The sequence below is a fragment of the Gambusia affinis genome, linkage group LG23 (assembly GCF_019740435.1).
Source record: "Gambusia affinis linkage group LG23, SWU_Gaff_1.0, whole genome shotgun sequence".
Classification (NCBI taxonomy): domain Eukaryota; kingdom Metazoa; phylum Chordata; class Actinopteri; order Cyprinodontiformes; family Poeciliidae; genus Gambusia; species Gambusia affinis.
In genome coordinates this window covers 3939058-3956803 of record NC_057890.1, presented here as the reverse complement: position 1 = coordinate 3956803, position 17746 = coordinate 3939058, and the positions used below count along the sequence as shown (strand labels likewise).

Below are 17746 nucleotides of genomic sequence, written 5' to 3'. Positions count from 1 at the left end.
TCAGTGCCATTTAACGATTCAGTATTTTGTTAATGTCTCATTATTGTTAATATTCAGATTCAAAGTCTGACTGTTTGAGCACTTCCTCAATGTTGCGCAGCACAAATATTTCACTGCTATCAACATCGGGAGCCTTAATTGTTTTCTTACTGTAAAATCATTGAGATTTCTGGAATGACTGACTCTTGAAAAGATCGTTTATTTTTTAGAATTTTCCTTTTTTACTGTTTGTGTTGGTATTTGTGCATCTGCTTTGTGATCACATCACTGAAGTGCCTTCAACATTTACCGCTCTACATATCTTCCTGTTGCTTTCACATTTGACTTTTCATTATCAAACCACTGATCTCAAAACTGCCGACAAATCCAGTCAGAAATGCTGAGTAGAATTCAAAACCTTCCTTCATTGTTTCAGGTTTTACGCCTTGCTGTTCTGCAGCAGTCTTTATTTGCTGCAGCTCCCCCGAGTCAGTCGACATATCAGAAGTTCTGTCTCGACCTCTGTTGCAGAAAATACTACTTGAAGAAAATAAATGGTTCTCCATAAAATGAACTGTAAGCTAACAGCCATAAAGGTCGCCAGCTCGATTCAACAGATGCTGCTACTGCAGCAAAAATTGCTCAAATTACCAGCGGTTCAAAGAGAAAGGTACTAGAATACACCGCACCGCTAACTGCTAGTTAGCACAGCTAGCTAAAAAGTTAATTGCACTAACCTTAAAGCACTAGTCATAAACATTGTACTAATGTCGAGGCACCACACCAACATGGTATTTAGCTGACGCTAATGCTAATGCACTAAATTAGGGTGACCAAACGTCCGTATTTCCCGGGACATGTCCGTATTTCACGTCCTGTCCCAGGCGTCCCGGGATACTTTTAGAAAGTGAGGAAATGTCCCGTTTTTTGCAGGACCCGGTCCAACGTGTCACGGATGTTGAACTTTATTCAATTGAAAGTAAAAAAGAAATTTTGAAATTATTTATAAAAGTTTACTTAAGGGAATCTAAGTGTTAAACGTTTCCAGTGGAAGAAAAATCAGATTCCACTAATCCGCAGATTAGCAGAACGGGTGATAGATGCATTTGTAAGCATATTTTGTGTACAAGACAATTCATATTGTTTACAAAAAAACTCAAGAGTAAGAGTTTAAAATCATAGGCATGAATTAAACAAACTACAACAAACTAAAACAAGGAAGGAAAGAATCGGTGATTCATTCAATATAAGAAAAAGTTGATAAAATGCTTTGAGCTGTCGTATGCCCAGCAGAAAAAAGTGTTTTCAGCCTGGATTTAAACATTGTCAGAATGGAGGCCCGTCTCACTTCTTCAGTGAGACGGTTTCAGATTTTAGGTGTATAACGCTGAAATGTTTTGTCCGGTTGCTGTAGCTTTTTTAGTATGGATGTGTGTCCTCCAGACCATCTATCCATCCATTGTCTGAACCTGCTTATCCTTGCTTATCCACACTCCAAATAAAACAGGTTCCAGACGGATTCTGCGGAAATGTTTCCCGTTCGGACAAAGTTAACTTTCCCATTCATATAAACTGCTGTCATTGTTCATCCCTCTTCCCGCTGTAGTAACTGTACTTTCTCTGCCATGCTTTGTAGAACACAGCCACTCTCAGCTGTTACTCTGAGTGAATACAGTCTGCTATAGATGGGTGTGTATTGAGCATGTGTGTGTGTGCGTTTGCGTGCCTTAACGTTGGGTGTGTTCTGCATCTTCAGGTGGCTGATTCCATCCCGGCTCAGGTCAGTGGTTTCCAGAGTGTCTTCCATTTTAGTTTTCCACCAGTCCCGTCCTAATCACGGCCCCGCCTTCATCCTTACTCCTTTATGTCTTTCTTTGGAACGTCGGCATGGATACAGCAACGCTGCTCCTCTGTTTCTCCCCTGTTTGTTTGTTCATCTCAATTGCCTGACCCCCCCGCCCCCGACTCCTCATTCTCATTTCTACTTACGGCCTCGCTTTTCTGCCTCTTTGCCTAAAACAGACCGCGGCCATTGCTTGGAAACGAGTGACGCCCTGATCTGACGCGACACAACGTGCCAGTGGAAACCCGTCAGGAGCTAACGCACGCTCTCTTGTTTTGTGCCTTGCAGCTGCGCAGCTCTTTCAAGCAGGCGTTCAGCAAGAAGAAAAGCAAGTCGCAGTCGGCCCACGACGAGATGGAGGAGATGACCGACTCGGTGCCCTCCTCGCCCAAGCTGCAGCACGACAACAGGCAGGGCAGCATCGCCACGCTGCGCTCCTCCCCCTCCACCACGGAGTGAGTCCACCACGCACGCCGACACCGAAACACGCAGTCGCCTCTTTTGTTCCTTTTTGTCCTTTGAGTTAATTTCATTTTCCTTTGCCTCCTTTGAACTAAAATCGTCACCTCACTCTCCCCTCCAAACACTTTCTCTGTCTCTCTCTCTACACTTTTCTGAAATGTTTCTCAACCGGCCGTAGCAAGTGCATTTGCGACAGCAAGTCCTCCCCAATATGGACGCCAAAGAAAAAGCATAACGGTCATGTGGTCTACAAACACAGATCTCGGTAACGGGCCTGCTCCCCGGGAGTGTGTGTGCACTGGATTGTGTTGGTGTGACTTTTCTCTTTTCGTGTTCAGCACCTTTAAATGCTGATGAGGAACTCAAACGTTATCCACTGAGATATTCCTGAACGTGCAAAACCTTTCACACCCCATGCACTTCTTTTCCTTATTTCTTTGATGTTACAAACAAAAGATTAACACAGAAGAAGGGCATATGTGACATTCTTTGTGAGTTAGGGTTAGTTTAGACATGATTTTCCAACTTTAATTTATTCACTCAGTTCAATAAATTAACAATAGCCAATGTAAAATAAATAATGCCAAAAACCAAAGCTGACAAAAACAATAAGTTGACTACATTGGTCAACTATGTAAAAATAAGCTGCAACAAACCTTCTTTCAAATAGTTCACCAAGTGCAATTAAAAATTCCAAACATAATGTGAACTAAAGAATAAAGCATGACGTCGGTCAGTGCACAAATGATAGAATTAGAATGAATAGATCAGCCTTTATGGGTCAGGCACATCGTCACCGATACCCGACCTAGAACCTTTTTCAACATTGACACTGATACAGATATTTGTATCAGATCACTTGAGCTGTTTTTATTTTTATTCGATTTTTTTATTTTTTTATTTATTTATTTATTTTATGCGGGTGGTCTCATTGAGATCCAAGATCTCGTTTACAAGAGAAACCAATACAGCAACAAAACGAGCAATTAAGAAATTTGATTAAACAGGAACGGATAATAAAACACAAACTAAATACCAGAGCAAGTTTCGAGGAAGATTTTTCTTTTTGTTTTGAACAGGGGGGGGGGAAACATCTGCATGTTAAAAGCTGCAACGGACTGGAGTTGGAATGAAATGTTCAGATTTGTAGTCCTTAAACCTTTACGTCCGCCTTTTAGTTACTGTCTGCTCTAATTTGTGGTGGTCTTTCATACGAAATCCCAGAGAATGTGGAGAAGTTCGAGGAGTATGAATATTTTAGAAACGCTGCACACAGTCAGCATGCAGCTGCTGCTGTGAGGCAGCTGGTGAGATTATTCCACTTCAACATGTCAGGCATAGTTTTCCTCTGGCATGTGGAAGGTTTTCACACATAAACGCATGGCTTTTGGGGGGGAGTTCTGAAAAAAGACAAATCTTTCCCTCTCCAACAAAGCAAATTGTCTCTTGTAAAAATCTGAACCAAAGTGGGAGCAATTCTCTGATCCAAATGCTCCACTTCCCCGTCTCACCTCGCCGACGGCCATCACCGCCGACCTCCCCTCAGAACTCGAGCTTCCCTGTTTCCTTTGAAGCATATTCTTCTCCAGATTGTGTGTGTGCTGTGTGAGTTAGTTTGGTGTAACCCCAGAAGGTGACCCTCCCTTCCCTTTACCCTCCTGCGCTCCTCCCTCCCTGGTTTTTTTTTAATCACCGCTCCAGGCTGTGCGAATGCACGGAGGCCGAGGCCGAGATCATCCTGCAGCTGAAGAACGAGCTCCGGGAGAAGGAGCTGAAGCTGACCGACATCCGGCTGGAGGCTCTCAGCTCGGCGCACCACCTGGACCAGATCCGGGAGGCCATGAACCGCATGCAGGTGAGGCCGGAACCGTAGGACCACGCAACGCCAGCGTGGCTTCAGTAGCTTCTTTGCCTTTAATGAATATTAATGCAAAAGCTTGTAACGGGGTTTTAAAAAGTATAAAAAAAGTTTTTTTAAAAAGAAAAACAAAATTGGAAATCAAAGTTTAAAGTTCTTTCTCTTCCATTTGCTCATTTAGCGGCGAATACATGAGTCGATTGACAGCTCTAAGACCCGCCTCCTGACTCTGATTGGTTGTTCAACAGCTATATAGCTGTCTTAAAATGCATTTCTTAACTATAATAGTTTAGGAAGGAGATTATTATACTGTCACAGTTTAAGAAAATATGTAAAAAAACATTTCTTTAATAAATTTATACTGCAGCTTTGAGAAGATTACTGCTGATTGTTTTTAATACAGATATAATTTTGTCTTTTTGATGAAGAAACTTACATTTTCTTTGACAACTAAATTGATAACAATAAACGGTTCCTCTGTTAAAAATGCTAATTTGAAAGTCTCTGGTAATGTTGGTCTTAAAAGTCTTTAGAAGGTGTTAAATTGTACTTGCTGAATCCTCCAAGAACCCTCGTAATACATAATATGTTATTATTTTATTACTTCAACTCCATTGTAGCTGTGTCAACAAAGGACTTCCTTATTTTTCAGTCATGTTTTGCTGCGATTCCATCTTTAAAAAGCAAAGCATGCGGTGAAAGAACATGTCAAATGAACACAAACGCCTCACCTAATTGGATCTTTGTACATCTGGATTATCCGGTCTGTCTGCCCTCAGATCTCAGTGATCGTTTTAAACTCTTTATCTGAGACTTAACTTCAACACAAAGGAGGCCTTAAAGATCAAAAAAAGAAAAAAAACAACCCTTGCAGCACCATAATTGCAATGCTACGCATTCAGAATAAATAACTGTTGGCCGTTGGGAGCAGCCGTCACTTTATTCCTCTGATCCGCAGAACGAGATCGAGACCCTGAAAGCGGAGAACGATCGGCTCAAGTCGAGCGGGAACGCCACGCCCACGGCGACGCCTGTCAAGACAGCCCGGCCGCCCTCCGAGGCCTCCAGCACGTCCTCATCCTCCTCGCGGCAGTCGCTGGGGCTGTCGCTCAATAACCTCAACATCACTGACACCATCATGTCCGGTGAGTACACTGTCAATCCCACCGGTCTTCAGTGACAAACAATGCGAGTCCTGAACTCTAGAGATTGTTCAAACTAATTTTCTGCTTTGTCGGTTTAAAATTTCTCTCTTCATTCGCCTGTAAACACCAGAGAACTGCAAAGGAATCTGGTCGAAAAGGCTTCTTTCGCGCAGCAGGACAGAAACCTATTCGGCAACGAAGTGGAGAATATCTCCTGGCTCGGTCCGTCTCAGAAAAAGAAGTCCGTCCGTTTCGCTCGTTCAGTAATTAACAGAAAAGGCTGGTTAACTGGTGGCAAAATGAGCGAAGAGCGATGGCGCGTGGATGCAGGGAAGAAACGGCTGTTATCACCTCAACGCAGCGCATGCAGCAAGCAGGAGGCCAGCTGAATACCAAGTGGCCCCTTCCTCACTCTAGAATGTGGTGCAGAGAGAAATGCATTCAGAGTTGAAGTGTGAAGTTATGTACACTGACATTGGCTAACTGTGATGTAAGAGGCTGTTTTTGTTGGAAAAGTGTAGCCTTTTTTTTTTTTTTGCAATGAAATGCAGAAAAGCCTTAGGTTCATCAGCTGACATGTAAGTTTGATTCTGGGAAAAGAAGAACGGCAATATGGAGGAGCATTCAGCAACCTGAGAGCCAGAAGTCTTCTGGTGACAGAAGATCATGTCACCAATTAAGCAATGTGTTTGATATTCAAAACTAATCAACAATTATCAATATAAGCCTGATATTGTAGGGTTCTTGTGTGGCTTGTTTTTCCGCCATATTACCCAGTCCTTGGAGTCAGTCCTCTGTGTAGGTCACCCATGTTTTTATAGGCGTAGTGGCGTTTTGTGAACTGGTGATCAGTCATGGTGGAACAGGAAGGGATCATCCTTAAACTGTTCTTACAGAGTTGGGAGCATGAAATTGTCCAAAATGTCTTGGTTGGCTAAAAAATTGGGTTCCTTTCTCTGGAGCCATGGAACCAATTCCAGCCCCTGAAAATCAACACAGTTCTTCTAGCAACCATCACACCCAGACTCGTCCATCGGATCCATCACTCAAGAGAACACATAGTCACTTTTATAGTCTGCTGGTGTTTTTAACATCACCCATGATGATGGAATGCTTGGACTGTGCTGCTTGTCCATCCTGAGAGATTGCAGCAAATTGTACAGGATAAACTTCAGTGACCAATTTATTTCTAGGCAGCCAATGTGTTAACAGAACGTCTTCCTTTCAGATATTCTCCTGGACGACAGCTACGAGGGAAATCTCCGTAAGGAAAGTCGGAGTGTGCGGATAGTGGTCACCATCAGCAGCGGGCCAAAACGCACCAAGGTTTGTAGATGACCATTCATCCTGCTTGGACCCCAAAAATATATCCATATTGTTCTTGATTTTTGGTTTAACTATTTTGCCGACTCTTCAGGTTCCACAAAGCCACGAGTTCTTGATCGGGTCTATAGGTGTTAGCGGGAAGACCAAGTGGGACGTCCTGGACGGGGTCATCCGGCGGCTCTTTAAAGTAAGCAGATGGACAGAATTTGTCTATCTTGAGTTCTTAGAGGTTAGAGACGATGAATGGTGAACCGTTTACGCTAACTAAGGTAGAACATTAAGGCTATGTGGTTGATTCTAAAGTTTGATTTTTTTTTGCTTTCTTTTTGCTAAAATCTGGAGATTATTGCCTGGTTGTTCATACTATCAGGCTTCCATGTGAATTTTTTACGACACCAAAGCAACCAGCATGCGCAGAGAAGAATGTAGACGTCACAGCAGTGCTCTGTTTATGGAAGTAATACTGGGTGCCGCGTCTATGGTTGGATTTTAAAGTGTATTTATACAGTAGCCGACTATTGTCACAAAATCATAAGTCAAAGGAAGCTAAGAAAAATAAACCACAACTAATAGCAAAGGTATTGATTGACTTTGATTGATTGTGGTGTATTGACTTCTGTAGAGAAATCTGTTTGTATGTGTAGTCAGATTGTGATGTGCTTCAGTGACAAGTACTTATTTCATAAGTTCATAATTTCAATTTTCAGCCATTGGTTTCATCCAGATTTATCGCGTCCGGCTTCTTCTGGTGCAGAATTATGATTTATGTCTCACATTAATGACGTAAAAGTCAGATGAAATAACCGTTCAAACTGCAGACGCTTTGAAAGCAGTTGGATCTGTATCAGGATTTGGAAGTGGAAGTTTCCACATGTAGAAGTGGCACAAATCTGATTTTATTTTTAAGGGGTGAAAAGCTCAGATTTGGAACACTCCACCAATACTGTCCATGTTTACTTCGTCCTGTTTGCGCATGTGGGATGCTTTTAGGTCACTTACGGTTCACACAGGCGATCACATGCAAGTTGAAAATGTGAACGACAACTCAAAGCAAAATGAGAATGGCGCCTAAAGGCCTGCATTGTGAATGTAGTCATAGCTAGCATGGCCGCTAAGCGTCCTCTGCCTCCGTCCTGCTGCAGGAGTACGTGTTCCGGGTGGATCCTGGGACCAGCCTGGGTCTTAGCTCTGACAGCATTGTGGGCTACAGGATGGGGGAAGTGATCCGCTGCCATGCCTCCGAAGTGCCTGAGCTGTTGCCCTGTGGGTACCTGGTGGGCGACAACAACATAATCAAGGTTCACCTCAAAGGTACGCTGACAAAAGAATCTCTGCCAGGGTTTTCTGTGGGTTTCTTGCTGGCGTTAAGCTTCCTGGTGGTTAAACTCAGATTGTTATCTTGCGGGCCGTTAACCTTTCCATCCGTCCTGATCGTAGGTGTGAAGGAGAACAGCATAGACAGCCTGGTGTTCGACACACTCATTCCAAAGCCCATAATCCAGCGGTACCTCAACCTGTTGATGGAGCATCGGCGGATCATCCTCTCAGGGCCCAGTGGCACAGGGAAGTCCTTCCTGGCTGCCAAGCTGGCCGAGTACATCATCAGTCAGATGGGGCAGGAGGTGACTGAGCACAACGTGGCCAGCTTTAATGTGGACCAGAATTCAAGCAAGGTATCAGAAACCCACAGATCGTCTGTTCTCATGTTTGGTTTTCTTCCAGAAACATCAGTAGATCTTCTGTGATGTAGCACAACTGAAAAGCGAAAGGGAAATACAGGCATGATTTTTAACGCGTTTTACCGATGTAATTCTGAAAAGTGTGGCATGTAGTGATGGTTCCAGGCTTTGAAGTAGCTTAACATGTGAATGTCTCAGTATCAAGTTCCCTTATCAACCTTAATTTCTAATACACGAATATTCAAAAATGTGGAGGATTTTATTGCGGAAGTATTGAAACAAAGAAGTTTGATTGAAGTTTTGTTTTTTACAGGGAAATGATTTATATGAAAATATTTGTATTTTACATCCTATTGTCTAGATGTTGTCCTTCATTGTGGTTACTTCATTGTGTCCTTTGATTTCTACCTTCCATCCTTCCTTTCTCTCCTCACATCACTTTTCTTTTCAACCTTCTTTTATTCCTTTCTGTCTTTCTTTCAGTCTCTTCTTTCTTCCTTCTGTCTTTCTTTTCTACCTTGATCCATTTCATTGTTTTTCTACTTCTTGCCTTCTATCCTGTTCCTCACATAAAATCCCCCAAAATACACCAAAGTATTTAGAGTACCTTATAAACAAGGTGTAAATAAGTTTAAGGAGTATGAATGCATTTACAAATACCGTATTTGCTGTTGTTGGAGATACAACTTGACTTGTAGTTATGGATTGGATTGCTCTAGATCAATGACTGCTTCCTCCCACAGGACCTGCGTCAGTACCTGTCCAGCCTGGCAGAGCGTTGTAACTCTGAGAGGACGGACGCAGAGCTCCCCCATGTGGTCATCCTGGACAACCTGCACCACATCGGCTCTCTCAGCGACATATTCAACGGCTTCCTCAACTGCAAGTACCACAAATGGTGAGGAGAACTGGAAACGCCGCGCGGTCCATCACGACTTCCGCCAAGTCGACTCGAGTCCCATCAGTTTCCTTCACACATAAACAGCTAACTGAGGAAACTTTTGTCATAGTTGAAGTAACCATGTTTCGTTTCTCTTCCCTGTGCAGCCCGTATGTCATCGGGACCATGAGCCAGGGAGTCTCCTTCTCTCCCAACCTGGAGCTCCACCACAACTTTAGGTCTGATGCCATGTTGTGTTCAATTCAAGCTCAACAAACACAACCAACACTGAGCCCTGATTTATCTAGTTCTATGGGAGTAGGAAAATTACAAAAATAATGCAGAAATTAGTTTGACGTTCGGTTTATCTAAAACCTAAATCGTTGCTGGCTAGTTAGGGTTAGTACACATAACTGTCACTAGCTGCGTTTCCATTGACCGTATGTTTGCCAATTTGACTTTTGAAAATAAATTTGCTTAATGGAAACACTGCAATTTTGTTTTTCTATATAAAGTTGTGGCTCTAGGATGAGGTGATTTTTACGGCCATATCGAAATTGGTTTATTTGGCAAAACTGCAATGGAAACACTTTTTTCAGTCACTTGATCATCGATGAGATGTTATTACTGGTGCAAACCATAAAGATGAAGACGACAGGAAGTAGATGGTGAGAGAGATGGTGCGGCATGCTTTTAAATGATTTAACGCATGACGTGTGATCTTAATTGTGTTTCTTATTTAATGGACTAAGCTCTGCCTTCGTCCTCAGAGAACCACTCAGCTCCTTCAGACTAGTCAGCAGCAATTAGCAAACACCTGGTGAAACTGCGCATCCACTGGGCTCATTATCCGAGTTCCATCTCAGTGCAACTCTGGTAAAAACATTGTTAAATTAGAGGAGCCATGTTGTGATGACTTCCTAAAGGCGGAGTTTTAAAAAGAGCAGGAGCTTCTTAAAGTGACAGAGGCCCAACATCAAGGCGTTAAATTACAAAGTCCAATTCCTTTTAAGCCACAGTTTATATATGCAACATTTTTATACCAACTGAAGGTAACAGTTTCTTTGTTGTGGTATAAAATGGAACTGTGGGCCTGGAAATCACAGAACACTTCCTCTTTGTGGCAATATTCATTTAAAACCCCTCAATTCGAGTTAAATGGACCTTTTTACACAAATGGATGAAATGTCATCATCTTTACGCTGATGAGCCGATGTCTTGCCCCGGTGTAGGTGGGTACTGTGCACCAACCACACGGAGCCGGTCAAAGGCTTCCTGGGTCGCTTTCTGCGCCGGAAGCTCATCGAGACGGAGATCAATAAGAACATGCGCAGCAATGACCTGATCAAGATCATCGACTGGATCCCCAAAACCTGGCAGCATCTCAACGGCTTCCTGGAGGCGCACAGCTCCTCCGACGTCACCATAGGTCACTTCAGAACACACACACACACACACACACACTGTAGAGGTAGCAGCAGGCAGACATTTGAATGACCCTCCATGTGTTCCTCTCTATTCACCGTAGGGCCTCGTCTCTTCTTGTCCTGTCCCATGGAAGTAGAAGGTTCCCGGGTTTGGTTCACAGACCTGTGGAACTATTCTCTGGTCCCCTACCTGCTGGAGGCTGTCAGGGAAGGACTGCAGGTACATAACACATATCTATGTATGTATTTTCCTGGATCATACACATATAGTACAGCTACGTTTATTTCAAATTGGTCAAGATGATGCACATTATAACCTGAAAACAGGAGAAATAACCCTGGAAAACTGTTGGTTGGTAAATCTTTTGGTTGGTTCTTATTCATTTAATTGGCCATTACGCTGCAAAAACACAAAATCTTATCAAGTATTTTTGGTCTAATTTCTAGTCCAAGTCTCCTTTGTCTTATTTCAAGTGCACTTGAAATAAGTGCAGTTATTTCAAGTGCACTTAAGACAAGTGAAATAAGACAAGTGCACTTGTCTTATTTCAAGTGCACTTGAAATAATACAAAACTGGCTTTAAAGTAATTTTTAAGTTTATTTTATGTCAGTAGTTCCTTCATATTGATAACAAAGTGATAATTCCACCGACATATTTATTAAAACAAAGCTGAAAGTTATTTGTAAGTTAGTTTCCTTATTTCAATAATATTTGCACTATAAACTAAATCAATAATACTTGGTAAGGTTTAGTATTTTTGCTGCATTTTTCTCAGTTTTTCACATTGCAACAATAAACGTAACATTGTACGTTACAGACCAACACAAAGTAATGAATAAATGTGAAGCAGATGGAAAATAATCCATCAGTTTTTACTGATAGAAATCTGAAGAGTGTGGTTTGCGTTTGTATGTAGCCTTCCTGAGCTGTAATTTATAGACACAACACACGCTGCAAATGTCTTGTGGTTTTGCACATTCATGTCTCAAATGTTCTCAAATGGCCGATTGTGACAGAATGTGTTGATCAAACGACCTAATAACAAACTGTTAAAATATTAACAGGTAGCTGTCTCTGCATGTCACGAGAACGTCTTGAAATTAAATGTTAAACATCTTTGCACCTTTATATGCTCTGGTGCTATTCAAACAAAACTGCTGGGATTTAATGGATAAAACATTTAAGCACAACTGTAACCTTGTAGGTTGTATTTCTAGTCTAAAGGGTAGAATAAACCGTTGGTACCGTTGGTTCTCTTTAGTCCAACTCATTAAAGAGATATTTGGGCTTTTCCAGGTAAAGCATCAATATCTTTTGCATATCTTTTGTTCCCGTCCTCAGCTGTACGGTAAGCGAGCCGTGTGGGAGGATCCGTCCAAGTGGGTGAATGACACGTATCCGTGGAATGCCGCCTTGCTGCAGCAAGAGGGCCAGTCGCTGCTCCAGCTGAGGCCGGAAGACGTGGGATACGACGGCTACAGCTCGTCCAAGGAGGGGGCGTCGTCCAAGCAGGTTTCTCAGAGCGACACCGAGGGAGACCCGCTGGTGAGGACAGATCTGACTTCATACGGTTCCGTTTATTAGCCTTGAATTATTTGCCAGGAATCGTGGATTCCTGCTCGTTTTCAAAGTGACGAGCAAAAAGGGAGTACAGTTTAAGTTAACGCCTTAAAGGGGCGCTGTTATGTGAAATTGACTTTTTTGAGCTTTGCATCATGTTATAATATAATTCCCTCATCAGAAATATAACCTGGTATGTTGCTTAGATTTTTTTTTTTCACACACGTTTGAGAAATCCTTTAATCTCCCATGGCAACCATTCTGCTGGGCTGACGTCTGGGTGGATGTAGCTCCGCCTCTTAGCTGCAGTTTCCAAGGTTCCAAGTTTCCACCTGAAAGAAACTAGAGGAGAGCGACTCCCTCACTCAACTCCTTCAGACTAGCCAGCAGTAATTAGCAAACACCTGGTGGAACGGTGAATTTGCTGCGCTCGTTCTCAAAGCACCGCCAGTAAAACGTCGTTAAGGCGTTAATGGAGAAGCCATGTTTCAATGACTTCCTGAAGGCGGAGCTTCATAAAGAGCAGGAGCTTTTTAAAGAGACATTGGCCCAATGTCAAGGCCCTCTGTCAGACTTATTTGATATACACATCATTTTGTAACAACTGAATTGTGCTTGAAAGTGCTATAAATTAATACAACGTAGCTGGAAAACGCATAATAAAGCAAAACTGTCAAAGTTGCAAATGAACTATTCAGGACAGTGAGAGTAGAAAGTAAATGAGTGGAGAGAGAATTCATTCCTGCTTGGCGGGTTATTGCAGCCCAGGAGAAATTAAAGGCTAGCCATCCAAAAAAAACCCCGGCTGGCTTGATTTAACTAGAGTGTTTGTGCATTTTACACACACGCCTTTGTGTGTGTGTGTGTGTGTGTGTGTGTGTGTGTGTGTGTGTGTGTGTGTGTGCGGACCCCTTCGCGTGCAGTTATTATGCGGCGGTGCCAAAAGCCGTTTTAGGAACACTGGAAGCAATTCACCAGATGCAGCAGCACTTCTGCATTATTTAGATCATTAGCTCTGCAGCAGGGATGAAAAGTTCGGCGGGTTTATGGCGCTGATTGACTGCAACAGTAAGAAACGGCGCAAAATACAGCTTGGGAAGTTTCATTCTCAAAAATGTAGGGACATATGTTACTTTAGGAAAGGCTCAAAAATGCAATGTAACCAGTACAAACATTTTGTAATAGTAAAGCACAATATTGTTTTAAAAGCCAAACTGTTTTTCATACATCAGTAAGCTTTAAGATAATGGTGAACGTAAAAAGCCACAATCCAAAATATTGGTAAATGCAATTTCCATAATCAATGGTCCTTTTCATTAGGGACATTTAAACAACGAGTAAGAGAAGTAATGGTGCCTTCTATTTGTACTGCCTAAATCTAGAGGATTCAACTGAGGAAACCTGCTGAAGTTAATATTCTGATATAAAATCTCAAAGGTTTCTCTACTTCCTGCAGTCTTCCTCAACCTTTGTCCAAACTATGTCCAAGGTTTTAACAAACGCTTCCATTTGTTCCTGTTTTATATTCTACAGATGAACATGCTGCTACGGCTGCAGGAAGCAGCTAACTACTCCAGCACCCAGAGCTGCGACAGCGACAGCACCAGTCACCATGACGACCAGCTGGACTCCTCCTTGGAGTCGGCCCTATGAGCCCAAGAACCAGCTCACTTGAAACCTCTAAAGTGGTGGGCAAACCTCGGAACCCCAAAGAACATCCCCCACCCCCAACACGATATGGATTTATCCATCATTATCCAGTCCTGCTGCAGCGAGGTGCAACCTGGTCAGGCTGCTGGTCCACCACAGGACCCACACTACAGATATATAATATATGAAAAGTTTTAATACTCAAACTATACCCTCAAATTGAAAGAAAATGCCTATATTTTAATGGTGCAATATGAAATCCGAATGTTTTAAGCTGTCAGAGGCTTTACCAACTTGGTCCTTAGTGGTCACAATGTCAAACCAAACCACAGGTTGGAGACTGTCAACAAACCGTACTGTCCTGTTCATTTTTGTGACATTTTTCTAAAAATGTCAGCGTGTTTGGGATGAGAAGTATCCGTAGCTCTGGTGGTTTTTTCCAAAAGTGTTCTCACCAATGAGACACTTTTCCTTCGGTTTACTTTCAGACGTCGGTTTCCAGAGCGTCCCAGAACAACAAAACCGGATTTTTTGTTTTGTTTTGTTTTGTTTTACCCAGTTATGTCTACAGATGTTTACATTGCTATGGCTGGTTCTGTTACGTCTTTCCTTGTTTACAGAGGTGCTTCTTACAGACACACACAAACACACACAGAGGCAGCAGGGAGGAAATCCCCCCCGGATTAGAACCTTTTATCAGTTCAAGTCCCTTCTATGAACATCACCAAGAATGCCAGAGTGTCCTTGAGCAAGGCGCGCTGTCTTTACTGTTTTAATGGATGTCGGCTTTCACAGCGGGCCATGAAAAGCAGAGCAGGTGAAGTTTTTAATGTCTTCTCGTCGCCAAGTCTGACGCTTTGCACAATAACTGATGGAAACTGTTAGCAGTTTTGGCTAACGTTGTGGCTGATGTAGGACAACTTTGAGCCTTTGCAGTTCAACTAGGATCGGAAGTTGTCTGCATTAGATATTATATATTAATACTATTATTTATTAAAGACCCAGAGCCGACCCAGGCAGAATTTGTTTTCTATTAAGGTCATAAGCCGGACTAATGTCACGTCCACATTGTCATTCTTTGATTATGTTCGGTTACGTTACAGAAGATTTGTTTATACAGAATTAAACTTGCAGTCTAACTATAGATTAGTTGGTTAATTGGGATTTCTAGGCAGCTTACCATTCATATCTTGCCAACTGTAGTTCTAAAACTGCATTATCTTAATAAAAGTGATAGGTGGGCCTCCATTAGTTTCTCACATTGTGACTCCAAACAGACAAATTTGTTTTTTTGTTTTTTTTTTAAGCCAGGGAAAGTTGTATTTGCCTCCTTTCGTCCAGCTGGGGGCAGTAGCAGCACTGCATTAGTTAATGTTCCATGGTGTGAGATTGCAACTTCGAACTTTAAACCACAATTGGGAAATTCTGGCGGTTTTGAGACCAAAGCCTTTTAAAACCGTGGCACCAGTAACCAGCGTCTTGCCTCGTGATGAGCAGTTAATGTTTTGCATGTGCTGCGAAACAACTTTTGGTGCTTTTACTTTGGATAAACTGGTTAGGTTTCCATGAGGCTAAAGCAAGCAACTATCAGGTGCAAAGCCAACCTCTCCCATCTAAAATTTTTAACATTTCTTAGCTGTTTTTTGAGAAATCTGTTTTTTGAACTACTAAAACTGTATTTACACCTAGGATCTTCTGAACCTGTCGTGCTAAATTTGGGGAGCTCCTGAGGGCCTCCAAGCCAGTGGCGGACACTGAGCAGCCCCTTTTCCCACATATGCCTTGGGTCAGCTCTGAGCAAATTGGCAGACATTTGCTTAAGCCTCGTGGTGCTGGGCCCCCCGGCCCGAACCTTATCAGGGTGAGCCACTGCCAAGCTGTTCCAAATGCCAACACCAAGCACAATGAAAGTGTGAGATCCGTGTGTCGCCCAGTCGTCCTGTTACTATGAAGGCAACATGGAAAAGTGCCAATGATTCCCTTTGATCCGACTGCCAAATGTTCACACCGTACAAACTTGCGATCAAAAAGCAAAAGCCCACCATGGTTGTAGAAGTTCGCCAGGGTGGAATGTAATCCAAATACCGAATAGTCCAAACCCACATACCCCAAACTCTCACCTGTTCAATACCCTGCATCCATCTTTGTCCTGGAGGTATCCGAAAACCAGTCGAAGCCGCTGTCCTTTACAGTTGAAGTGGATCAGCCGAGAGCCGTAAAAGGGAACAATAATGTTGGTGCTTTCTAACTGCCTTAAACGTTCCTTCGCTTTCTCTGGCTGTTGTTGGAAGAGGGGTGCGTTTCACGGTAGGATCCTGCTAACCTGCTTCCGTCGCCTGTCAAAGATGCCGTGTCTAGTATGAGATGTAGGCATGACTGCTTGGGACCCCGTCTTCTTCTTATGAAGCATCCTTACTTCTTCCTGACAGTAAGAAGTTAAAAGACATAACGCTGTATTTCAGTTCAAAAACAGACAAATATTGTATAAAGAAACACTAAAAAAAAGGGGGGGGTTGGGTATTTTTTTAGTTGGTGTTTTGCGCCCAGTTGAGCTGGGCTCACTTGAATTACCAGGAGCACAACCAAACTGTTTTGTTTTTGTTTTATTTCTTTTTATTAAGCCTGATGAGCATGTTTTGAAGCTTTTTTTTTTTTTTTTTTTTTTTAAAAAGGGAGTGGGGGTGGGTTGGGAGGGTGGGCTGAGAAGATAACTTTACCTGTATGTATGTGTGTACTGGACGGAAGAAGCCATTTAGAATTTTGATTGTTCTTTCTTTGTTAAAGTGGGTCAATTTTGCACACGTTTAAGGGTCGGGGTGGGCTGTAAATACTTCTAGAACTCTTGCACAGTGAATCAAAGATCCATTCTGGCCTGTCGGTGTTACAAAATGCAAAAAACCCGCTGAAGATATCGTCGTACGTATGGAGAACGGAGAAGAAAAAGATGCAAAAACTCAACCCGCAGTCGGAAACAGGTGTGTGTCTTGTGGTGATTTGATGTTTTGCCTATGCAGGAGGCATTAACTGTACAGAAATACCGTTTGAACTAACTAAACTGAAAAAAATAACAAAAAACATGTAGGCACCTGTCCAATGCTCCTTACTCTACCACGAAATACTCTGGATCCTCCCTGTCTTTAGGAATGCCTGTTGTTCCTCAAATGGATGGCTCAGGATTTTTTTAAGTGAGGTTTTGTTAAAAAGATTGTAGGCAGTCAATACCCTAGGTAGCTGTTGTTATCATTTAGTGAAAAATCCAGATTAGTTGTTCTAATACCAAAGCAGACTTTTATCGCCTCAAGAAACATCATTGTGGTTTATGCTAAGACTGCTGGTCATTTTGCACATTTAAGTTAATTTGTTTCTCACCTCAAGATACCAAAAGTGTGTCAATTTATATCCTGCAGGGAATCTTTTAATTTGACAACCACATTTTACCACCATAAATTGTTATTCAAAGTAACAATGTTGGAACAAAATGGAACGGGACTACGGACTGGCCTTTTATGAACCTTCAAGCCATTATCATATTTGCACTGGATGGTGATTTACCTAGAAGTACCCAAGGGAAATATGGTATTCTAACACATACCGCACAAAAGCCAAACAATTTGATCATTATTTTAAGGGTCTACTTGGGAGTTCTTTGAGTTTGTTCTCAACACATCAACTTTCCCTTCATGGGTCAGTAGCTTGAAGTGGCTGGAGAAAATCGAAAATGCTGGTTCTTGCCACCTCATGTAAACAAATTTCTCGTAAGTAAGTGCCTTCACTTGTACTTACCCTGCAAGTGAAGGCAGGGTAAACAGTGAAGGCAACAGGACCAGTGTTGCCTTCACTGGAAACACTTCTTATGTTCCATAGTCTGCGTTTGTTTCACACCGGAAGATTATTTGGTGGCACGCTGCCTCCAACCTCCACTTCCCTTGCAAATA

General features: G+C 42.4%; 1 protein-coding gene across 21 annotated transcripts in view; it reads left to right on the top strand.

Moving 5' to 3' along the window:
• Window positions 1-16465, top strand: part of nav3 (neuron navigator 3) — a 279354-nt gene extending 262889 nt beyond the window's left edge. For 14 of the 21 annotated variants that reach the window (XM_044107981.1, XM_044107990.1, XM_044107970.1 and 11 more), the window contains 15 exons: window positions 1736-1759; window positions 2111-2277; window positions 2463-2549; window positions 3986-4139; window positions 5101-5287; window positions 6516-6613; window positions 6705-6800; window positions 7756-7924; window positions 8051-8286; window positions 9036-9190; window positions 9340-9411; window positions 10405-10601; window positions 10701-10819; window positions 11943-12146; window positions 13695-16465. In XM_044107981.1, the coding sequence (XP_043963916.1) occupies window positions 1736-1759; window positions 2111-2277; window positions 2463-2549; window positions 3986-4139; window positions 5101-5287; window positions 6516-6613; window positions 6705-6800; window positions 7756-7924; window positions 8051-8286; window positions 9036-9190; window positions 9340-9411; window positions 10405-10601; window positions 10701-10819; window positions 11943-12146; window positions 13695-13814 (2085 nt within the window). In that variant the 3' untranslated portion in view covers window positions 13815-16465. The remainder of the gene's footprint in view (window positions 1-1735; window positions 1760-2110; window positions 2278-2462; window positions 2550-3985; window positions 4140-5100; window positions 5288-6515; window positions 6614-6704; window positions 6801-7755; window positions 7925-8050; window positions 8287-9035; window positions 9191-9339; window positions 9412-10404; window positions 10602-10700; window positions 10820-11942; window positions 12147-13694) is intronic. The other 7 variants (XM_044107989.1, XM_044107992.1, XM_044107979.1 and 4 more) reach the window with 3 other exon arrangements.
• Window positions 16466-17746: the final 1281 nt, after the last annotated feature.